The sequence below is a fragment of the Triticum urartu genome, chromosome 5A (genome assembly GCF_056163025.1).
Source record: "Triticum urartu cultivar PI428250 chromosome 5A, HENAU_Tu73, whole genome shotgun sequence".
Lineage (NCBI taxonomy): Eukaryota > Viridiplantae > Streptophyta > Magnoliopsida > Poales > Poaceae > Triticum > Triticum urartu.
Window position 1 is genome coordinate 83,636,477 of NC_141877.1, and position 25,079 is coordinate 83,661,555.

At 46.7% G+C, this 25,079-nt stretch overlaps 1 protein-coding gene and 1 pseudogene across 1 annotated transcript in view; both read left to right on the top strand.

Moving 5' to 3' along the window:
* Positions 1–1,501, top strand: LOC147970402 (uncharacterized; annotated as a pseudogene).
* The window catches only part of LOC147970403 (uncharacterized), a 27,618-nt gene continuing 3,860 nt past the window's right edge, over positions 1,322–25,079 (top strand). The window contains exons 1-3 of the mRNA XM_087523417.1: positions 1,322–1,441; positions 2,346–2,438; positions 24,430–24,835. Of these exons, the coding sequence (XP_087379543.1) occupies positions 1,322–1,441; positions 2,346–2,438; positions 24,430–24,835 (619 nt within the window). The remainder of the gene's footprint in view (positions 1,442–2,345; positions 2,439–24,429; positions 24,836–25,079) is intronic.

Below are 25,079 nucleotides of genomic sequence, written 5' to 3' on the forward strand. Positions count from 1 at the left end.
ACGGAACGTAAATACCTGGGGTTTAGCGCTGGTGGCGGGAACGACCGACACGGTCTCCTTGCGCCGCTCGTCGCTGCCCGCCCTGCTTTGGGGATCCTAGCGCCCTGCCCTAGGGTTCCGCGCTGGCGGCGGCGGTGGCGGCGTTTCCCTCAAGAAAAAAAGCACGTCTCATGTCCGGCTTGTGCAGGAATCCATCACCAAGTAGGATCAGTAGTTCCGTCCCGAATCGGTTATGTTGCAAGTCCTAGCTATAGCTATATATACGTATTACCCTGCACCCCTATAAACAGTACACCCAGAGACCAATAGAAAGATCAGCGGGCACGAGGCATGCCCGTGTGTATCAATTGCTTGCGCGTATCCGTGTTGCTTCTAGTAGATTGATACTACATCAACCGTGGTTAGCCAGCTACGTCCAATCTATTCGAGTGTTTTCGTCTGCATACGTGTTTTTCTGGTATATACTTCAGAATTCAGTCAGTCGGGGGCGGGATGTCTAAGCAAAGAAGGCAGGGCGAGGAGGATGAGCCCAACTACTACCACGACCGCAGCGGCAACAAGGAGAAGAGCCTCTATCTGGTTCTAGACGACTGGCACAAGGGCTTCACCATCCGCAAGATCGATGCCGACAGTCCCGACCTCAGCGCCCCCCTGTCCTCCGGCTAGTGTCACCTGAGCGTGGCCGTGCCATGTAGTTCGCAGCCCTGGGCAGCAACATCATCGCCACGAGCAACATACACGCCGGAACCCTCTTCTACGACACTGACACCGCCGGACTGCCCGTCGGCCCTCCCGTTCGAGACGCACTGCTTTGTGGCTCCAATACCTTCCTGACCTCCGGCGCCGGCGACGCGCTGTACGCGTTCGCCTTCCACTTCATGGAGCGGCCTGTGTCCTTTGAGGCGATGGCGAAGCCACCGACGACGGAAGACGACGACCTGCTGCCCACCTACTGGTCCTGGAAAAGCATGCCGACGCCCTTCACCAAGGACGAGATGATCTTCTCCTACGCGCTGCACCCGGACGGGCGCACCATATTCGTGTCCTCGTGGAGCAGGGCGGTCTGCGGCACGTACTCCGTCGACACCAGGAGCTGCAAGTGGAGGCGCCATGGGGAGTGGATGCTGCCTTTCAGAGGCCGAGGCTACTTCGCCGCCGAGCTAGACGCATGGGTCGGGCTGCACGAGGACGGCTACGTCTGCCCCTGCCAGGTTGCCTCCCGCAGCGGCGGCACCACGCAGCAGCCGGAGTGGAAGATGGCCGACGAGCGTAGGATGTGGATCCCGTGGCATCAGCTGGAGTTTCGCCTGCGTCGGATGTGATGGCGCGGGTGGAGTACCGAGGAGTCGCCGGCGTCGGCCAGGGCCTGGGGCACAGAGGAGTCCTCCTAGTCAAGGAGATTGGAGAGAAGAAGATGATGGCGGCGCGAGGACACATGAGGGTAGACGTCGAGAGGATCGGCCGTCCAGGCTCGTGAGGAGGGCAGTGGTGGGAGGATCGAGTTAATGGTACCGTGTACAAAAATCCAATCAAAACAAGTAAAATATACCAGCAATGCTTGATTGATTCTGATTTAATTTTTATAGGCATTTTCGGATTTGTAGGGCATGTGCCCACGATACTCGCACGCTGTACCTTTTTTTGACGTGTATGATTCATGATAAGAAATGAAAATCACATCAATGTAAGGAAATATCCCATCAATGCTTGATTGATTGTGATTAATTCTTTTATATGGTAACTAATCCGATGGGTTTATGTGGGCGGTGAAGCGAAAAGGTATGTGGGAGGGGAGACGAAAAATAACCGGTCAGAAAAAAATGAATTAATTGTTGCCTTGTATGTTTGGTTTTGATATTTGAAGATTGATTACCATCCGTTAGTTGGGTTACCAAAGAAGAAATCAATCACCATATGTGAATTCATTGTATTATCAAATAAACGTTGGGTTTGTCCGGCCAGTGGGAGGGGGGCGAATAAAAAACTGACGAAAAAAACCGACAAAATTGGGAGGTGGGAGCAGGTACCAAATAAAACCATGGTAGGTGGGACGAAAATAAACCATACGAGGCTACCAACTGCTTCATTAGGAGTAGAGATTGGTTGGTTCGATTTTTTTTGCTTGGAGGGAACTACCTGGAAGGTGGGAGGGAGTACGAAAATAAACCGTCTCGGCTGACGAGAGGTGGGAGCAAGTACCAAAGAAGTACCAAAAAAGACCGGGTGAGGTGGGACAAAAATAAAACCCGGAACGCGACCTACCAACTGAGACATTAGGAGTAGAGATACATGCCTAAATGATCTCTTTGTTTGTAAACACTTTAATATTTTGGTACTTTCCATAGGTGGGTATTTTAGTAGTTCAGCTATCTGAAAGAGAAAATGAGTTGCTTCAGCAGAAAACCGAGGTCATGACATTAGCCACTTCACTGAAACCGGTCAGTTCATCACTTCATCTTTGTTCGTTTGAAAGATCTGTATTCTGTTGACCTTTGTAAACACATTTTAGCATCATTATCCATTCAGTGTTCTGTTTACCGTGTACTATTAAATGCCATTTTCCATGTGTATTTTTGTTGATTGCTGTTGGATTTGGAGGCAAACTAATTTCCTCCTTAAGTATGAATTACCTGCCATGTGTATGACTTCGAAATCTACAGTTTGAAATTATGAAAGTTTGTTCCGCTCTTACATTAAGCAAGTGTCCAGAGGAAGTTTTACTTTTGTTTAGGCTCGAGAAACAAACTATCACGCAGTATTGTGAATTTGAAATGGTGCTCTTCTCTTCCAAAAATGCATAGCAAAATTTCAGGGACCTGCAGATAGTTTCTTGAGTAACAAAATTTAGGAGGCCTGACTAATTTTCTTATGATAGTTCAGACATGCTGCCAATGAAATTAAACCCTTTACAGAAAATAGCAAGTTGTTTACTCATGTGTTGTTCTGTTATTAGACTGTCCGGATAAGTTACCTTTTAGTTTTTACTGCATCAAGGTTAAAGCTTTGTTTTCTTTTGATAGCTGCGCCTTTTTGTTCTATAGTTTACAGATATTTTTTTTTTCGAGAGTAAGCCAAAGACATACCATACTTTTATAGAAGAGAGCAAATAACATGTACAAAAAGCCTCGAAATGGATGCGAACATCCACTCTCCACCACACCCCATTACAACCAAAGCCGGTCTACTCTAAACACCCCATTACAGATAATTATTTATAGATATTCTGTAACGCCCTCGATGCGGCTATATCTCTCACGTGTCGAAGCACGACTTAGAGGCATAACCGCATTGAAAGCAATGTCGCAAGTGAGGTAATCTTCACACAACCCATGTAATACATAAGGGAAAGAGATACATAGTTGGCTTACAATCGCCACTTCACACAATTACATGAATAAAGCATTACATCAACCAGATACAATCAAGGTCCGACTACGGAACCAAAATAAAAGAAGACTACCCCAAATGCTACACAGATCCTCGATCGTCCCAACTGGACTCCACTACTGATCAACTGGAAACGGAACAACATAAAGAACACGATCTTCATAGAGCTCCTCCTGGAGCTTGGTTGCGTCACCTGCAAGCTATCATCGACACCTGCAAGCTGGTTTTGAAAGTAATCTGTGAGTCACGGGGACTCAGCAATCTCACACCCTCGCGATCAAGATTATTTAAGCTTATGGGTAAGGTAAAGGTATGAGGTGGAGCTGCAGCAAGCGACTAGCATATATGGTGGATAACCTTACGCAAATGAGAGCGAGAAGAGAAGGCAAAGCACGGTCGAGAAACTATGATCAAGAAGTGATCCTAGAACAACCTACGTCAAGCATAACTCCAACACCGTGTTCACTTCCCGGACTCCACCGAAAAGAGACCATCACGGTTACACACGCGGTTGATATATTTTAATTAAGATCAACTTCAGGCTTTCTACAACCGGACATTAACAAATTCCCATCTGCCCATAACCGCGGGCACGGCTTTCGAAAGTTCAAATCCCTGCAGGGGTGTCCCAACTTAGCCCATCACAAGCTCTCACGGACAACGAAGGATATTCCTTCTCCCAAGACAATCCGATCAGACTCGGCATCCCGGTTACAAGACATCCTCGACAATGGTAAAACAAGTCCAGCAAAGCCGCCCGAATGTGCCGACAAATCTCGATAGGAGCTGCACATATCTCGTTTTCAAGGCACACTCAGATGAGACATCCTACGAGAAAAACCAACCCTCAAGTTGCCCCGAGGTGGCCCCGCAGTCTACTCGGTTCGGACCAACACTTAGAGAAGCACTGGCCCGGGGGGGTTAATAAAGATGACCCTTGAGTCTGGAGAACCCAAGGAAAGGTGGTAGGTTGTTAGTACAAATGGTAAAACCAAGGTTGGGCCTTGCTGGAGAAGTTTTATTCAAGGCGAACTCTCAAGGGGTTCCCATTATAACCCAACCGTGTAAGGAACGCAAAATCCGGGAACATAACACCGATATGACGGAAACTAGGGCGGCAAGAGTGGAACAAAACACCAAGCATAAGGCCGAGCCTTCCACCCTTTACCAAGTATATAGATGCATTAATTAAATAAGAGATATTGTGATATCCCAATAAAATATCCATGTTCCAACAAGGAACAAAATCCAATCTTCACCTGCAACTAGCAACGCTATAAGAGGGGCTGAGCAAAGCGGTAACATAGCCAAACAACGGTTTGCTAGGACAAGGTGGGTTAGAGGCTTGGCTCAACAATATGGGAGGTATGATAAGCAAGTGGTAGGTATCACGGCATAGGCATAGCGAAAGAGCGAGCAACTAGCAAGCAAAGATAGAAATGATTTCGAGGGTATGGTCATCTTGTCTGAGATCCCGCAAGGAAGAAGAACGAGTCTATGAAGAAGACAAACGGACGTAGTCGAACGGATCCTCACAAACGCAATGTTATCGGAACTAGCCCGAAGAAGCAATATCGGAAAGAAGCAAACAACATAGTAAACAACCACCACATAAGCAAGGTTGTCAGAATCGCGATTCTATTGTACGATTCTACGACTTTACGATCCAAACTAAGCCCTCTGATTCTATGATTTTGGTTCATAGAATCTACGTTTTTACGATCCTGGTAGTTAAGATTCTACGATTTGCGATCTTGCCATCGGACTTCCGATCCGATTCAGAATCACGATTCTGACAACCTTGCACATAAGCATGGCACACTACTAGGGAAAAGCCTAGCAGTAGCGCGGGTTTTGGGCCTATTAGTAGCGCGGGGGCCGGCGCTACTAATAAGGCGCTACAGCTAACGTATAGCAGTAGCGCGGGTGCCACCCGTGCTACTACTACGTCCGTTAGTAGTAGCGTGGGTAAAAACCCGCGCTACTACTAACCCGCGGAATTTTTTTTCGAATTTTTTGCCCGATTTTTTTGCCCGAATTTTCAAATTTCTGAATTATTTTAACCTCTAATCTCTAATCACCCTCATCGCTGCTCAATTTAATCTCTAATCACCCCTCATCATTCCAAATCATCTAACTTCCCGGACGGTCACCCATCATCTCACTACTCCAGTCTGAGCACGCTTAATTTCCAGGTTCTATTCTCCCTCGATTCCAAGTCTGCACTTGTTGTTTTCCTGACAATAGTAAGATGTCAATCCTATTAACCCTCCGGAGTTTAGCTTGAGCATGAAGTCACACATTTCGCTGTTTGAGTTTAAAACTATTGTTCTAAAAAACAATAATTATTTAGTAACAGTAATATTTCTTGAATAAGGAGTTTGACCACATTTTGACCAAAGTTTGACCACAGTTTGACCAGATTTGACCAAAATTCCAAAAAATTGAAATAGTTATTTAGTAACACTAATATCCTTGAATAATTATTTAGTAACACTAATACTCCTTGAATAAGTAGTTTGACCACAGTTTGACCAGATTTGACCAAAATTAAAAAAAATTGAAATTTGAGCATAACTTTTTTTCCTTTTAGAATTTAAGGATTCTAAAAATTTGCAAACAGGCCAAAGGATGTCTCCATTGTATGCGGATTTTCGTGCTGAATATTTTGATATATTATACGTTTTTTTCTGACATCGTATGCAAAAGTTATAGCCATTTTACATTTTCCCTACACTTTTTGCAAAACATGTCCAAATTTAAGTTTTTAAATTTTCCTAACTAGTAGATGTAGTAACATAACTACATCTCGAAGGATTTTAATTTTTGAAACATTTTGATATATTATACGTTTTTTTCTAACATCGTATGCAAAAGTTATAGCCGTTTTACATTTTCCCTACACTTTTTGCAAAACATGTCCAAATTTAAGTTTTTAAATTTTCCTAACTAGTAGATGTAGTAACATAACTATATCTCGAAGGATTTTAATTTTAGTTTTTATCATTTTCTTTTGCTTTTTACAAAACCGAAAAGGCGATCCACGCGGGGGGGGGGGGGGTGGTAGAGTTTCAAAATGGGACCTTTAGTAGTAGCGAGGGTTTTTACCCCTCGCTACTACTATGGCATGTCCCGGAGGGGCACGGTTGAGACGTCTTAGTAGTAGCGCGGGTTTATAACCCTCGCTACTACTATGGCATGGCCCAGGGGCACGGTAAAGACCGCTTAGTAGTAGCGAGGGGTAAAAACCAGCGCTACTGCTATCAACTTAGTAGTAGCGAGGGTTAAAAACCCGCGCTACTACTATGGCATGTCCCGCGGGGCACGGTAGAGACCGCTTAGTAGTAGCGAGGGTTAAAAACCAGCGCTACTACTATCAACTTAGTAGTAGCGAGGGTTAAAAACCCGCGCTACTAGTAAGTAGCAGTAGCGAGGGATATAAACCCGCGCTGCTAGTAAGCGTCTGTGTATAAGCTTTTCCCTAGTAGTGGCATGATGCACAACCAAGTATGATGCATGTCTGGTTTAAAAATGCATGGCATGGCAAAGTGCACAAACAAAACTACAAATTAAGTGGAGCTCAATATGCATCGGGATGCATATTGACGGAACACCACATCAATTATTTAGTTCTCTCCCGGTTAGGTACTCAACAATATTAAAGGTTGGTTAACATGGCAAGAGGTGAAACATGAGTGAAAATACACAGCTAGGCATTTTAAATGAGGCCGGAAACAACAACAACAATTCCGGTATATCCTCATGTGCATTAGCAATTTAAAGCAAACAACAATTTTAAACATCTTAAAGTTGTTAACATGATGCGGATGACATGTTCAAGTTTATGCAATTTTTATGAAAAAGTTGGCATGATAAGATATGAGGCATTTGTCATCGTGGCGGAAACGAAAGGGGTGCCACGGCAACGACAATGGAAATGGTGCCACGGCAACATTCCGGCTCCGGTAATTCGATTGAGATACTGATGCAAAGGAGAAGTGCGGATGTGGGCAAAAGATGGTGGGGCATTCCCGGATTCCGGGTGTCCCATGAGTTGGCGACAAGGGAACGAGTGACAATTTGGACACGGTGCAAACACGAGCATCTCAAACATCGCAAGCATTCGTTCACGGACGTCGTCTCGAGGTTATACCTTCGAAGTGTGTGTTATCGAAGGGGTTCGAGTACGATGCGGTGTAGGGGAAGTAGACGTTCTCGGGATGTCGAGGGAAGTAGTGGTTCACGCGACGGTAGTCGAAGTAGTCGTCCTATCGTTCATCAGTGATCATCGGAGCGATAGTGGTACATGTTTCATACACGTTCAGGCGGCGTTAGTGGGGCACTTTTCCTGTAGATGTTCGGGTCGACGAGCGGATACTTGGCGCAACATAGGACTCCGGGGTCATCAGGTACACGTTCACATTGTGGCCGTACACATCGATGGTCTTATCGAAACCTCGTCAACGGTCGAGATCCACCTTGGCGATATGAAGGGGTACTTGGCGTCATGGTACTTGGGTCTTCGGACTTGCCGGTCTTGGTTCTTGCGACGGTAGTGGTATAAGGTCGTCGTGGGAAGTAGTCGTACTCGCGAACTTGTCGGATACACGGCGACGGTAGTGGAACTTCACGGATCTGTGGCCTCCGGACGTAATGGTACTTGGCGAATCCCGAAACGTTCTTGATGATCCAAAATGGCACAAGTGAGAAGCACGTCCACGGAGTCTTCCGACTTGGGCTCCGGGTACAGGGTTTGACGAGCCCCGGTAGACGATGGAGAAAGTCAACAACGTAGCACCAACGGTCAACGAGGCCACGAACATGACTTGGGGCTCCCCGAACCCATGAAAACGGCCAGCAGGAGGCGGATGCTAGTGGAGGCAGGGCCACGCCAAGGTCGAAGGTGTCCGGGCGAGCTCGACGGAGGTCGTCCGCGGTCGGACGAAGCAGCAACAAGGCACGGCAGCAAGCGCGAAGCTGCAGCAGCACAGGTCAGGCGGCACGCGAGAAGAGCAACGGCAGCAGGGCGCGATGGTGGTGGTCGAACGAGGCAGGGGCTGTCCACGACTGGAGCAGAGGAGGTCGACGAGTGGCGGCGCTGGGTGCTTGTATGCAGGGAGGCGGAGCGAAGCAGAGCAGCAACGGCGAGGCGAACCAGGCCATGGTGATGGGGAGACGATGCAGAGGAGGGTCGGAGGCGCCGGAAGCGGACGACGGAGGGCGAGGGGCGTGCGGCTTCGCAAACACCAAGCGGAGGAAGAGAAGGGGCGCCATGCATGGGGCCTGCAGAGGGGAGGAGGCACGATGGAGAGGAAAGCTTGGGGCGTCGGCGAGATGGAGATGGCACGGCTGCGGGGTGGACCTTCGGCGGCTCTATGGATCGAGGAGGAAGGACGCTGAGGAGATCGGGCGTCGGGTCAACCTCTGATGGCGGCGGAGCAAGGGCTCACCGGAGCAGGGGGCCGCGGGCGCCATGGGGCTCGGGGTCGCGGGGAAGATGGGGAGCTAGGTCGGGCGCTGTCGAGAGAGATGAGTGAGGGGATCGGGGAGATGGCATCGGGCAGAGGAGGGTCGAGTGCGGTTCCTCCTCTCTTGGCGGCGCTGAGGGAGGGATCGAGAGGGAGAGGGCGCAGGAGGATCGGGCAGATGGATAGCGCTAGGGTTGGAAAAGGGCGGCTGGGCCTTGGGAGGCCGGCCCAATGGAAAGGAGAACGACAAGGGCCTGCTGGACTGCCTCTCCTACTCTTCTCCCTTAACCAAAAGAAAAAAAATAAAAATAGATAGAAGGGAAAAAATAGAAAGAGAGGGTATGGATGGAATTTGGGCATGGAAGTTAAATTCCCGGACTCACAAGAATGCGCTGGTTCCAAGAAAAATGGAATAGCCAAGATCGAACGAAAAGAATTCAAACTCATTTGGAATTTAATTCAAATGGGTTTGAACTAGGACGAGGTTTTTGGAGTGACCAAAAATGTTGAAATTTTAGGTGGAGCTCCGGAAAATGACGAAAGGATTTAGGGCAAAGTTTAGAGACGAGGAAATATAGTAAGAAAAGCATGGAATATTTATTATAGCCCCCTAATATTGGGAGGATATGTTATAAAAAGAATCACCACGTGAATTCCCTCGGTTTAAATGGACCGAAGATCCATGCAATTTATTTAGTGAGTTAAGAAAAAGAAATGACATGATGACATGATGCAATGCACATGATGCAATGATGAATGCAATGAACCAAACAAATAACACGACGAAACCCGGAAACCCTGGAAGGCATCTGCAGCTCCGGTCTTGGGGCGTCACATATTCTCACAGATTTGGGATGCAACAATGGTTAACCTGCTCTTCATGTTTTTTGATAATTGCTTTGACCATCTGTTAATTAGGCATTACTATGTATCCGGATTTTTTCTAAGATATCTTTTATGCCATCATGGCATTGAACCATGAGTGAAGCAATGATGTAAACAACTATGGGGTATAACCATTTGGCTGTTGGACTAAACATTACATATTTAGTAACTATTTCAAAACACAAAATTTCGTGATGAAAAAAAATCAGCTTGTCCATTTTCTTTTATGGCTTGACTCTGTTCAATCTTACAGAGAAAGGGACTGTTTTCTTCTTTTGTGACATGACAGGAAGCAAGGTCATGTGTGAGACGGAGGAGGCAACTGATTTGGCTCTTCATCACGTTGAGACTGTTGCAGCCATGTGTGATGTGTCAATTTCTATGATGGGACAGAGGGTTGAATCAGGATGATATGGGTAAGAAATAGCAAATAAGTGACTATTAGGGTGTCCATATTAGCAACATAAGTTACATAAATTTATTGATCTTGAACTAATTTGCACATTCTTTATTTGTCCGTCATTTAGTTTTGCTTCCATCCGAAAAACATATAAATCAGTAATGAAGACATGTACGGATGAAAACTATGTAAATATTGGACAACTATTTATTAACAATTATTTGATGTTAATTGAGACGTGCGTTGCACGTACATGTTTACTAGTCAGAGAAAAGAGAAGGCCGTACATGCAGCTGGGCGTCCGAGCGCCTGAAGAAAATTTCTGTTGTGTAGTCCTGCTCCTTCTTACTGCTGAGATGTGGATGTGAGACGAGGGGCAGCTGATAAGACAGAACAGAGGGGAGTCAGTTCAGATGTGCTAGGACCGACAATGACTAGAATACAGGGCTATACCTAGGTTTGATTACTGTTTACCTGCATAGGACAGCGCCTGCAAATGACGCTGCATGCAACCGCTACGCGCTCGTGACACTCCTTTCCTACGCAAATCACGTAGCAAGCCAACGGTCTAGATAGGAGGGACCGTGGAGCTCGCTCTACGAAGGAACTTTGCGCCTTCTACCTCCATCCATCTGTGAGAGAGAGAGCTAGTGAGGGCTGTTCCAACAAATCAGACTTAAAGGCAGGTCTTAAATTTTACTCATGCTTCAACTATGATGCTCTTATCAGTACATCATATGCTTGATAAAATGCTTGACAAATATATAACTATAACCTGCCAGCCACATGTTTTCTAGCTAGGATGCATCACATAGATCTGTGGTGGACGACTGGCACTTCTGTGCCAAGCGGTGTAGGATCGAAAGTATGTCTAGAGGGGGGGTGATTAGACTACTTGACCAAATAAAAACTTAACCTTTTCCCAATTTTAGTTCTTGCCAGATTTTAGCTAATTTAGGACAAGTCAAGCAATCATCACATAATTCAAGCAAGCATGCAAAGAGTATATAGGCAGCGGAAAGTAAAGCATGCAACTTGCAAGAATGTAAAGGGAAGGGTTTGGAGAAATCAAACGCTATTGGAGACACGGATGTTTTTCCCGTGGTTCGGATAGGTGGTGCTATCCTACATCCACGTTGATGGAGACTTCAACCCACGAAGGGTAACGGTTGCGCGAGTCCACACAGGGCTCCACCCAAGGGTAACGGTTGCGTGAGTCCACACAGGGCTCCACCCACGAAGGGTCCACGAAGAAGCAACCACCCACAAAGGGTCTACGAAGAAGCAACCTTGCCTATCCCACCATGGCCAACGCCCACACAGGACTTGCCTCACTAGCGGTAGATCTTCACAAAGTAGGCGATCTCCTTGCCCTTACAATCTCCTTGGTTCAACTCCACAATCTTGTCGGAGGCTCCCAAGTGACACCTAGCCAATCTAGGAGACACCACTCTCCAAGAAGTAACAAATGGTGTGTAGGTAATGAACTCTTTGCTCTTGTGCTTCAAATGATAGTCTGCCCAACACTCAACTCTCTCTCATAGGATTTGGATTTGGTGGAAAGAGGGTTTGAGTGGAAAGCAACTTGGGAAGGCTAGAGATCAAGATTCATATGGTAGGAATGGAATGTCTTGGTCTCAACACATGAGTAGGTGGTTCTCTCTCAGAACATATGAGTTGGAATGGTGTGTGTGTTCTGATAGCTCTCTCCTCGAATGAGAAGAAGGTGGAGGGGTATATATAGCCTCCACAGAAAATCCAACCGTTACACAGTTTTCCAATCTCGGTGGGACCGAATCAATAAACTCGGTCGGACCGAAAATGTAAACCTAGTGATGTTAGAGATTTTCGGTGGGACTGATATGCAACTCGGTAGGACCGATGTGGTTAGGGTTTGGGCATAACGTAATCTCGGTGAGACCGATTACACAAACTCGGTGGGACCGAATTTGGTAATTAGCTAACCAGAGAGTTGGTCAGGCAAACTCGGTGGGACCGATTTGCTCTTTCGGTGAGACCGAGTGGAACTCGGTGAGACCGAAAAGTTACAAAGGGGAAACACTGAGTTTACATTGCAATCTCGGTGGGACCGATTCGCTCTTTCGGTGGGACCGAAAAGTTACGAAAGGGAAACAGAGAGTTTGCAACCCCATCTCGGTGAGACCGAGATCCCTATCGGTAGGACCGAATTGCTAGGGTTTGGCAGTGGCTAATGACAAGTGAAACTCGGTGGCGCCGGATAGGAAGAATCGGTAGGACCGAGTTTGGCTTAGGGTTTAGGTCATATGTGGATATGGAAAAGTAGTTGAGGGTTTTGGAGCATATCACTAAGCACATGAAGCAAGAGGCTCATTAAGCAACACCTCATCCCTCCTTGATAGTATTGGCTTTTCCTAAAGACTCAATGTGATCTTGGATCACTAAGATATAAAATGAAGAGTCTTGAGCTTTTGAGCTTGAGCCAATCCTTTGTCCTTAGCATTTTGAGGGTTCCACTTTCACATCCATGCCATGCCAATCATTGAGCTTTCCTGAAATAATCATCTTGGAATAGTATTAGCTCAATGAGCTATATGTTGTTATGAATTACCAAAACCACCTAGGGATAGTTGCACTTTCAATCTCCCCCTTTTTGGTAATTGATGACAACATATAGATCAAAGCTTCGACAAATGATAATAAGCATGAAATATATCGTCGCTTTGAGAAGTATGTGGTAAGTAAGAGCTCCCCCTAAATTTGTGCATATTTAAAATTTTGCTTTGGACTGCAAATGCACAAAGAGTTAGAGTCATGGGTTACTCTTCCATGTCACATACATCTTGGTGGAGCGCTTAAAATGATAAGAATGAAATACATGCACTCATCACCAAGAAAAGTGAATGATCACACAAGATAGATAAGATGATAATAGCAATAAGCAAGAATTAAGTGTAGCTTATGATCAAACACATGATCATCAATGTCTCACAAATAATGACGTAGTATCTCAGGCACTCAAAAGCAAACAAGTTTGAAAAACCACCAAGTAAAGCAAGAGAGAAAAACAACACTCTCTCTCTCGAAGCCTATGATCTATACATCTTCTCCCCCTTTGGCAACAAGTTACCAAAAAGTTCCTAGAAAATGCATAGCACTAGATCGACGCTCAGGCTTGATCTTCAGGTGGTGGTGGAGTCCGGATCACTCCAAGGACGAAGGCTTCGGTAGATGCTGAAGTAGTCGCTGGAGTTGGAGCTGAAGTAGACGCTGGAGCTGAGGCTGTAGCTGGTGCTGAAGTGGTGGCTCTTGAGTCAGCAACTGGCACGGCAGATGACCTCGGGCCTCGTGGCACTCTAGAAAAGGCATGAGTGGTAGTCCTGCCTCTCCTCTCCTGCATGTCCTCCTGGAGCTGCTCCACTGCAGACTGAACTTCCGTTACCTTGACATCCAAGTCATAGAACTTCTGTTCCATGATTCTCTCTAGGCTCTGCTGATTCTTAGTGAGGGTGGCCAGACTTTGCTCAATCCTCAGCGTGGATGCAATCAAGTAACCAAGCTGCTCTTGTTTGGTCTTCAAGAAGTACTCAGATGCCTCCTCTTGAGTAGGCATCTTGGCAGCTTTCTCCTTCGTCGCCTTCTCCTTCTTTGCAAATGCTTGGGAAGATGATGGCTCGTTCTCAGTCATGACAACTTGATTGTCCTCAAAATCTGGACGGATGGGCAGGTGTTCCTTGTCCAACAGATATATGCCCGTGCCCATCTTGGAGTTGATGAGCTCTTGAATTTGAGGGGCATATCCGCAGCTCCTCTTCTGATCTGCTGTAGTCCTCTTGATAGTTTCCACTATGAGGCTCATCACCTTAAACTTCTGAGGCACATCAAACACATGTAGCAAGTTGATAGCATGGCCTCTGATCATCTTGTGATCTCCAGACTTAGGCAATAAGGTGTGCCTTAGTATCCAATTGATCGTCGGGAGCCCTGACAGAAGGTAATGCACAGAGCCAAACTTGAAAGTGTCAAGAGCTTCATTGGGAATTTCCTTGTACATATTGGACATGGAGTTATGGTCCATCTTCTTCTTGGCATAGATATCCAAGTCATCATCTTGCTCCTCTGGGGCATTAATGATCTGTGCCCACTCAGCCACTGTGGATTGGTACCTTGTACCCTCAGACATCCATGTGATCCTCCCATCTGGATAAAAGTGTGCCGTGGAGTAGAACTGCATGATAAGTTCCTCATTCCACTTTGTGAGCTTCTGCCCAACAAAGTCAGCTACTCCACAAGCATGAAAGCTGTCATATACTCCTGGGTAGTGTTCCTACTTCTCCCTCATGTAGGTCCAGTCAACCCATCTCATGTCACAGACAATTGGCTTCTTATCTAGCAAAACAGTCTCATAGAAATCCTGCTGCTCCTTGGTGTGAAACCTGTAGTCCACGGCAGTCCTTCTCCTTGAAGCATACGGGCCTGCTTCTCTCCATTTCCTCAGCCCTGAATCTCTCCCGAGCTTCATATCCTCAGCCACAGGATGCGCATCGTTGTGGTCTGGGATCTTGGGCTTTAGCTTTCTCAGGACATTCTCCTCCTCATCCTCAGCAACAGTCTCAGGCACTGGGGCCTTGTTCTTCTCAGCTGCAGGAATGTTCCTTGTATTTCTTTTAGGTTTTGGCTTGGAGGCAGCTTTGGGCTTAGATGAAGTAGCCCCTGACCTTATGGCATCACCCATCAGCTTGGGTGCCTTGGGTGCTGGTGCAGCTACCTCTTCTTCCTCTTCTTCTTCCATGATGGAAGCTTTTCCAAGCACTCTAGCCACATTCTTCTTCACCCTCTCCTTCCTTTTCTTGCCCTCAGCTGCAACTGGCTCTTGGGGAGTGGGCTTCTCAGTTGAGGCTCTTGCCTTTGACATGGGCTGCCTGCCTGCTGGCCTTTTGATTTTCAGACCTGGCTTAGTGCCTTGAGCTGGCTCAATTCTCTTGGAAGTGGCCTCTTCCTCTGCCACATAGTTCTCATCTTCGGAATCTGAAGTCCTCTTCTTCCTTTGTCTCGTGGCAGCCTTTGCAAATTGCTAGGTGTGCTCCTGCTGCCTTCATCAGATGAACTGGAGGGACCAGTGCCCTCACTCATCACCACTTGCTGCTCTGACATATTTTGGCTATCACTTTGATCAGACATGCTGCAAACTGACTGCTGACCCTGTGAATAGATTATAGATGAGATAGAAAAGATGAGCATCACAAAATGCAGAGTATTTTTGCAAAAGAATGATCCAAAAACTTAGTTTTAGTTTCCCACTGAAATCATCTCGGATCTACCGATTTTCAAACTCGGTGATACCGAAGCAGTTTTGGAACCTAAACTAGTGAACTCGGTAGGACCGAGTCACAGTTCGGTGGCACCGAGACTGCTAGGGTTTCACTGAGTTCAAAAATCGGTCACACCGATAAGTAATTCTCGGTCAGACCGAGTCTCACTTGTGCAATGGCATAAGCCAAATCGGTGGGACCGAGTTTTTCAACTCGGTGGGTCCGAGATAGTTTCGGCGGAAACCTAAACCTAGAATTTTTGAATCAAACCTAATCTATGAGCGTTTTGACTGGATAGAAGTTGATCAAACATGGCTAGAATCAATATGATCACAATGTGCTAGGAATCAGATTGAGGAATAGCACAAAGATCAAGTCCATACCCTAGTTCGGCGGGGACTTGCTACAACGGCAACGGCGGGGCAGAATTCCCGTTGACAGCGACGGAGACCAGCAACTGGAGGCTGCTGGCGGCGAGAAGAAGATCCGGAGACCACGAGGGCAGAGCAGGCTATCGCGCGGGCGAAGGGGTTCGGAGAAATTTCCAAATTTTGCCCGTGACTATATATAGCCCGACCCTGTCGGTGTGACCGAGTGGAACAACTCGGTGGCACCGAGATTCATAACTGTGTGCAGTTACTGAAACTCGGTGTGACCGAAAGGTTCAAATTGGTTGCACCGAGATCGAAAACCTAGATCAACTTAATGATCTCGGTAGGACCGAAAGTAGAGTATCGGTCAGACCGAGAATCATAAAGAGGTTTTGGAAGTTTAAGTCTATGACGAATAGGGGACTCCGAGCGCTCCTCACACAGAGTGGTTCGAATCTGACTTGATCAAATTTTGTGATGCAGCATGAATAGAGTTTGAGAAGAGAAGAGCATATATAGCTAGAGGAGGTTCTTAGGCATTCTTGTCCATCCACTTGGCAAAAGAAGATAAAACCAAACAATCAAAACAACAAGTGGATGTCCTCGAATGAGTAAATTATGCAACCAGCATGCTCACACAATAAGATGGCAAATGAAATATGTGGCAAGGCATGCACAACCAATTCTAGCATCTATCAAGCAATTTGCGATGACTAGGTCATCTATATATGAGTATATTGACTTAGGAGTCAAGTGAGAACACTTGATCATAGGTCATACTCATCGTTTATGCTCAAGTGGGGTTACCACTTTTACATAAAGCATTGTTTTGTTCACATCTTTAGAGTTGCTTTAGCTCAAGTCTTAGAGTAAAGCTCCCCCTAGATGTGATATCCCCCCTAAGAGGGATGAACTAACCTTGGGCTTTGTCGATGATGACTTCATGTAGATATTGAAGATGTGGATGCTCAATGTTGATGTAGATCTCTTGGAGCTATCCATTTGAGTGAATTGCACTTTCAATACCTACATGGGTTAGTCCCACAAGGAACAAGCAAGGATATCCACAGACATAGAGTGATGCACACAAAAGATGATGTCCATGAAAACTTTTAGGTTACCTTGTCCCTTGTCTTACCAACAAGAGGGTTTGTGACTCCTTGAACTAGTGCAAGATGTGGAAGTTGATTGCACTTGTTCTTGCCAAAATGATAAGAGTGAAGTACGTTGGCGGAGTCACCCTTAAGAACTCTCTAGTTCTTCTTCTTTTGGATCCACATCATCTTGATGGGAATCCTTGGAGTTGTAGTCGTACTTGATGAAGTGGAACTTGAAGTAGTCTTGGGAATCCACTTGACTAAGGTCTTTGGAGCTTCTTCAAATGCATCGATTTCCTCTTGAAGCTTGTCCTTCCCTTTTGGCTTGTAGTCTTGTGGTGGAAGATCATCTTGAGCTTGTGTCCCCTTGAAAGAAGTATACTTCTCTTGTTGAGGGACAAACTTTGTCTTGGGGTATTGATCTTCTTCCCACTCAACTCCATTGGCATTGAACTTTCGTTCAAAACCAACACCTTGATTCTTCCGGTGCATTCCTTGCTTGCGCACAATTTCTTCGAATTGCTTACTCCCGGCAAGGCTTTTGTACACTCCTTTCTCTATAATTCCCTTCAATAAGCTATTTTCTTGCTCAAGTGTAACTTGGCTAAGAGAATCATTAGTGGAATCAAGAGAACTACTAGAAGCAACAATATTGGATTTAGCATGATCATTGTTACTACTAGAGGAAGAATCTTTCTTGTTAGACTTGACTTGAGGCATGTAAGTGGATAAGAGTAAACGCTTGGCAATGTAAGAAGAACTTTTCTTGCGGAGATCATCATTGATTGCTTTTAAGAACTCATGCTCTTGCTCAAGATTGAGCTTTTCAAAGCGTAATTTCTCATGAGCTCTTAAAAGTTCCCGATGATCTTCGAAGATAGTGTCATGAGCTAACTTAAGAGTTTTTAGTTCTTTAGTTAGAGACTCAATCTTCTCCTCATCATTGTCATTCGTTTTATCTTGATTAGCATGATTAATTTGTCTTTCATCATAGTATTCATCACTAGAGTTGTCAACAAGCAAATCATCACCTAACAAGTCATCTTCATCACTATTGAAATCAACATACTCGGGGTGTGTTACCTTAGGACCTTTGGCCATGAAGCATCTTCCAATTCCCTCATTTGGTGAGTCAAATATGTCGTAGGAGTTGGTTGACACAAGTGCTAGACCGGCAACACCTTCATCTTGAGTATCTTCGGAGCCGGAGTAATAACTTCTCTCGGAGTGGCTGTCGGAGTCGGAGCCGGATACCCATTCACCAACATGAGCTTGATGTCTTCGTCTTGTGTAGCTCCTTGATGATTTTTCCTTCCTTTCCGAATCCTTGCTTCTCCGTGAGTATCTTCGTTCATAACGATCATCTCTGCTCCTTCTCTCTCTTGGTGGTGATTCTTTGCTTCTTCTTTTTGGAGAATCTTCTCTTCTTTTGTAGGGAGCCGTACACTCATTGGAATAGTGTCCGGGTCTTCCACAATTGTAGCAGTTTCGCTCTCGACTAGAAGATCTTTTGTCATTGTAGGACCTTGACTTGAAGCTTCTATCTTTGCTTCTACTCTTGTAGAACTTGTTGAAGTTCTTCACCATTAAGCTCAATTCTTCATTGAAGTCTTGTTTCTCACTTGATGATGTAGGGGCTTCACATGAGGCTTTATAGGCACCACTTGATTTGTTGTGAAGTTCCTCTTTATCCTTAAGTGACATCTCATGAGCAACAATTCTTCCAATCACTTCCGTTGGCTTGAGATCTTTGTAATTGGGCATCATTTGGATCAATGTGCACACGGTATCATATTTTCCATCCAAGGCTCTTAGAATCTTCTTGATGATGAATTTATCGGTCATCTCTTCACTTCCTAAGCCGACAATCTCATTTGTGATGAGAGCAAGCCTAGAGTACATTTCGGCGACACCTTCACCATCCTTCATCTTGAACTTGTCAAGTTGGCTTTGAAGCACATCCAACTTGGATTCCTTGACGGAGTCGGTACCTTCGTGCATATCAATCAAAGTGTCCCAAATTTCCTTTGCATTCTCAAGACGGCTGATTTTGTTGAATTCCTCGGGGCACAATCCGTTGAAGAGAATATCACAAGCTTGAGCATTGTATTGCAACATCTTCAACTCATCCGCGGTAGCTTCACGGTTCGGTTCTCTCCCATCAAAGAAGTCACCTTGCAAACCAACACACACAATAGCCCAAACGGCAGGGTTATGTCCAAGAATATGCATTTTCATTTTATGCTTCCAACTAGCAAAATTAGTACCATCAAAGTAAGGACCTCTACGGTGATAATTTCCCTCGCTAGACGCCATACTCTCCTAGGTTGTGAAACCAAGGCTATGACCACCAAAAGCTATGGAGATCAAGCAAATGGAGACCAAAGCTCTGATACCATTTGTAGGATCGAAAGTATGTCTAGAGAGGGGTGATTAGACTACTTAACCAAATAAAAACTTAACCTTTTCCCAATTTTAGTTCTTGGCAGATTTTAGCTAATTTAGGACAAGTCAAGCAATCATCACATAATTCAAGCAAGCATGCAAAGAGTATATAGGCAGCAGAAAGTAAAGCATGCAACTTGCAAGAATGTAAAGGGAAGGGTTTGAAGAAATCAAACGCTATTGGAGACACGGATGTTTTTCCCGTGGTTCGGATAGGTGGTGCTATCCTACATCCACGTTGATGGAGACTTCAACCCACGAAGGGTAACGGTTGCGCGAGTCCACACAGGGCTCCACCCAAGGGTAACGGTTGCGTGAGTCCACACAGGGCTCCACCCACGAAGGGTCCACGAAGAAGCAACCACCCACAAAGGGTCCACGAAGAAGCAACCTTGCCTATCCCACCATGGCCAACGCCCACACAGGACTTGCCTCACTAGCGGTAGATCTTCACGAAGTAGGCTATCTCCTTGCCAATACAAACTCCTTGGTTCAACTCCACAATCTTGTCGGAGGCTCCCAAGTGACACCTAGCCAATCTAGGAGACACCACTCTCCAAGAAGTAACAAATGGTGTGTAGGTAATGAACTCCTTGCTCTTGTGCTTCAAATGATAGTCTCCCCAACACTCAACTCTCTCTCATAGGATTTGGATTTGGTGGAAAGAGGGTTTGAGTGGAAAGCAACTTGGGAAGGCTAGAGATCAAGATTCATATGGTAGGAATGGAATGTCTTGGTCTCAACACATGAGTAGGTGGTTCTCTCTCAGAACATATGAGTTGGAATGGTGTGTGTGTTCTGATAGCTCTCTCCTCGAATGAGAAGAAGGTGGAGGGGTATATATAGCCTCCACACAAAATCCAACCGTTACACAGTTTTCCAATCTCGGTGGGACCGAATCAATAAACTCGGTCAGACCGAAAATGTAAACCTAGTGACCGTTAGAGATTTTCGGTGGGACTGATATGCAACTCGGTAGGACCGATGTGGTTAGGGTTTGGGCATAACGTAATCTCGGTGAGACCGATTACACAAACTCGGTGGGACCGATTTGCTCTTTCGGTGAGACCGAGTGGAACTCGGTGAGACCGAAAAGTTACAAAGGGGAAACACTGAGTTTACATTGCAATCTCGGTGGGACCGATTCGCTCCTTCGGTGGGACCGAAAAGTTACGAAAGGGAAACAGAGAGTTTGCAACCCCATCTCGGTGAGACCGAGATCCCTATCGGTAGGACCGAATTGCTAGGGTTTGGCAGTGGCTAATGACAAGTGGTGCCGGATAGGAAGAATCGGTAGGACCAAGTTTGGCTTAGGGTTTAGGTCATATGTGGATATGGGAAAGTAGTTGAGGGTTTTGGAGCATATCACTAAGCACATGAAGCAAGAGGCTCATTAAGCAACACCTCATCCCTCCTTGATAGTATTGGCTTTTCCTAACGTACTGCCGAAGCCTCCCCCGAAGCTACCCCGCCATCTCAGCGCAGAAGCAGCGTGGCTTCCACCGAGCTGCTTCAGCTGGAGCACGCCTTGACGGCTCCTGCCAGCTATCCCGTGGATGCTATAACGGAGTCTCAAAATTTCCACCTTATGACGCAATGGATGAATTTGAAGGTCAAGGCGGCTGTTGGCTCTGTTTATCCTACTGAACCCGGTGCAACTTTTCACTGCCGGCCGATTCTAGAAGGATATGCTAGGGTGATGGTGGATGACATAACGGAGGGATTTGAGGACCTCCAACTTGACCACCCTACCGGTGAAGGGGAGACTCGGCTGGGGTCTGCTCTGAAGACTCCATGCCAATGGCGGAAGGAGCTCATCAACCTTCCGAACTGGACGCCACCGCCTCCTCCTCCTCCTCCGGCGAGTCAGGGCACTCCGCCTCCACCGCCTCCTCCTCCGGCGAGTGACGATCAGGGCCCTCGGCCGGCTCCTTCTCCGGCGCGTGGCGGCACTCCGCCTCCTTCTCCGCCTGCGCCGACGCGCCCGAGCAGCCAGCCTCCTCCTTCTCCGCCTCGTCAGCAAGGGCGGAAGAGACCTGCCGCCGCTCCAGCTGCTCCGGCGCGTCGTAGTCCTTCTCCTCCGCTTCTTAAGCAAGTAAAGAAGACAACCGCTCCGTCTGCTCGGTCGGCGTCTAGCAGTACAACCAAAGGCGGGAGGACATACAGATTCGGTCCTTCTCTGAAGACTCCAGAGAAGTTACCATATGAGAGGACCCTGGAGGAGAACGCCGAGATCGCACGAGAAGAAGTGAGGAACTTCTTTGAAGGGGTGAAAGCAAATAAACATCCACCTCCGGAGGAGAAGGTAGATCGGGTGAAAGTGAAGCACACTCTGGCTGCCCTGACAAAACCACCGAAGTCTGATCCGCCGAAAGGAAACTATGACCGCATTATTGGAAAGGAATTTGCCGAAGCGGAGCGGTCGGGAAGTACTGTCAGTGATCAAAGGCTGAAAGAACGACGAGCTGGGAAACAAATTGCCCAGCTCGGCGAACAAGCGAAGCAATCGTGCCCCCCGCTCAAGGTGCCTAGCCACAACGTCGCTAATGATCCGAGGATGGTGCCCGGTTATAGCAATCTTGCAGATTACCTGCCCGACGAAGTACATTATGAACCCATGGAGGTGCAGATACAAAGATACGAGTACGGGAAGCCTCTCGTCAAAGATGAAAGATCTCTATCAACGATGATGCGAAGATTGCATGATTGGTACTTGAAAATCTGCAGAGACTCTGGGGGGAGGAGTACTTTGTATGTGAAAGTTAAAAAGGAGCATGACCTCGTTGGAATTGATCTGTTGCCTGTTCCATTTGAGGAGTTCTATCAGTTTTTCAATCAATTGGCCCTCGATAAAACAACGGTCGCCTGCTACTGTCTGTAAGTAGTACTACTTCTGTCATTAAGTTTCTCTATATAGCTTAGCTCTTTCATTGCATGTATTTATAATCATCCTCACTATATTATGCAGATTGAAGATCGCCGAATTGAAGAAAAGACAAGTCAGTGATATTGGGTTCATTAACACATATCTCATAGATGCAACTCAGGTTAAACTTCATGCCGCAGCTACCGAGGCCAACTTGCTACGATCGTTCGTAATAAATCAAAACAAAGATATAATACTCTTTCCTTACAACTTCAGGTGAGTGTTACTGTCTTGTGCGTATTCGGTTTCCCTTATATATTAGTCAAGGTTATAGTAATGTAATTCATGAGTTATGCATGTGTGTGCAGTTTCCACTATATTCTCCTAGAGATTAAGCTTGAGCAGGGAGTAGTAACCGTCTTGGACTCTAAACGAAAAGATCCCAAGGAGTATGCGGACATGACTGAAATCCTCAAGAAGTAAGTTAAATCGATCATTATCCACCATATCAGCAACTTTGTTCATTTCCTGATATCAAGTAATTGTTTTCTTTGTCCGGCAGGGTTTGGAGAAAATTCACCAAAACAGTTCCGGGACTGCCGAAGGACCTGGAATTTAGACACCCGAAAGTAAGTACTATAGTAGCATGTTCCGCGCATCTCCTAGTGATTCAAGCGCTAGTTTCATCAATACCATTTAGCATTCTTGCTTATCAGTTTGATTGACCTCTATTTCTTGTAAAGTGGTTGTGGCAGGAACAAGGGAATGATTTCTGTGGATACTACATCTGCGAGTCCATCCGCCACACGACCTGTGAGCGGGGCGGGTACTCTAACGAACAATATGAAGTACGTAAATAACAACATTCACAATTTTATTTTATTACCATCATTTGTGTTGAGTTTCATTCATTTATATATATATATGTATTGACCCCCTTCTTCAAATTAGATGTTTCGGAAGCGGGATGAACTCCTAGCACCAGCTCGCATGCGAGCAATTCAAGAAGAATTGGCGGCATTCTTTCTTGACCACGTGATCCCTGAAGACGGAGAATTCTATGTGGACCCTGAGTCCGTATGATTATATTTGTAAGAGATAATTATTGTATATATGTAGCCGGTAGTGTCAGATAGATATACGAGAACTTGTTGTTTGACCAATCTCTCGGAGAAGGAGAGGTGGTCGATATCATTTCTCTCTGTATGCATATATGTTCATGACGATCTTCTGTTTCCTTCGTTTGCTTACTAGCTAGCTAGCGTGTCTAGTCCTCTCTATACGTATGTATAGTACGTAGCGTCGACCAAGCACGGACATAACAGAGGACACTTCTCTCTATTAATTATAACTAGCTAACACAATATATGAAACACCTAAATTAACCCCCCAAAACCCCCAACCCCCCCTTTCAAAAAAAAAACAAAAACCCCAGCCACAGAAGTGCTGACGCGTGGATGCCTATTGGTCCCGGTTGGTGCCACCAACCGGGACCAAAGGGTCTCCTGACTGGGCTCTGCGCACTGCCCACATGGAGGGCCTTTAGTCCCGATTCTGGATTGAACCGGGACTAAAGGGGGGAGGTATTAGTACCGACACTTTAGTCCCGGTTCCGGAACCGGGACTAAAGGCCCTTACGAACCGGGACTATAGGCCCTTTTTCTACCAGTGTGAGAGGGGTCTAACGGCTCTCGCACAGATGCTCAGTTGCCCAGGGAGGGGACCGGGGTTGATCCAGCAGCATCGCCATCGGTGCCTATGACTTCATTGCGGTTTGGGTCCTTTGAGCCAGCATCAGCACCTCCCAGACTTTGGAGTGACCGGGTAGACTCTGATGATATGTTTTAGCGCACGCTTCCTCTGTTGGAGTTTGAGGTGGCTGGCGGATCTGTGCCTGGACGCTTGGTGAGGGCCTCATCGGTGAGGACTGTGGATGGAGTTGGGGTGGGGGAGCCGGAGGTTGCTTCTCTTTCGCTTGCTCCTCCTGTGGTCGACGCTTCGGTGTAGATGGCTGCGTCTGAGTTGGTGCTGGGGGGAGGGGGTTCGGGGCAGGAGGCCTTGACTTCTCCTCTCCATATCCCAACGCCGGTGACGTCGGTCACGTTGGGGTCGGCCTGCGCTGGGGGAGGGAGCCCGAGGCAGGCGGCCTCGGCTCCTGCTACTCCGGTTGTGGCAGCGACACCCGCGCCAGCAGCAGCGCTAGGGGGGGTCTGGGGTAGGTGGCCCTGGCTCCTCCTTCATCTTCGGCGGTCAGGAGGACCGCGTCTCCTAAGACGACGACGCTCCACTCTGCGCCGGCAGGTGGGGTGGGAGGTGGGGGCGGGCAGGCGGCCCCCGCCATCCCCTCTCCTGTCGTACCCGTGGCTGTGGACCCCGGCATGGGGCATTTGTCTGAGGGGCTTGGGAGCCCGCAGCCGCCTCCTCCGGTAACCTTGGTTGACCCTTTGAGGGACTCAGCGCGAGGCTTTACTAGGGAGGAGGTCGTTGCTTTTGGCGGGATCCCGGACCCCGTCTCGATGGGGAGACGGATGAGTGCTCGTATCCATGAGCTCCCGGAGGTTGATGATATGCAGCAGCGGTGCGCTATGAGGGCGGCCAAGCTTCGGGATGCTGCGATCTCTTCTGGTATGTCCGTCAACATATCTAATTCTTTATTGCATTTTTCTAATGAGGAGATTATAAATAATGCAAACCAATTAGGAGTTTCACTAGGTGCTACTGATAGTGAGATTTCCAATTCGGTGAATGATCTGTTAGATTTGGAGGCGGAGCGTACCTTAGAGACTATTCGTAATCTTGCAGCGGTTAAATCGATGAATGATGATGAGATTGATGCGCTAGGGGTTAGAGTGCTCGATAATCTGTGTGC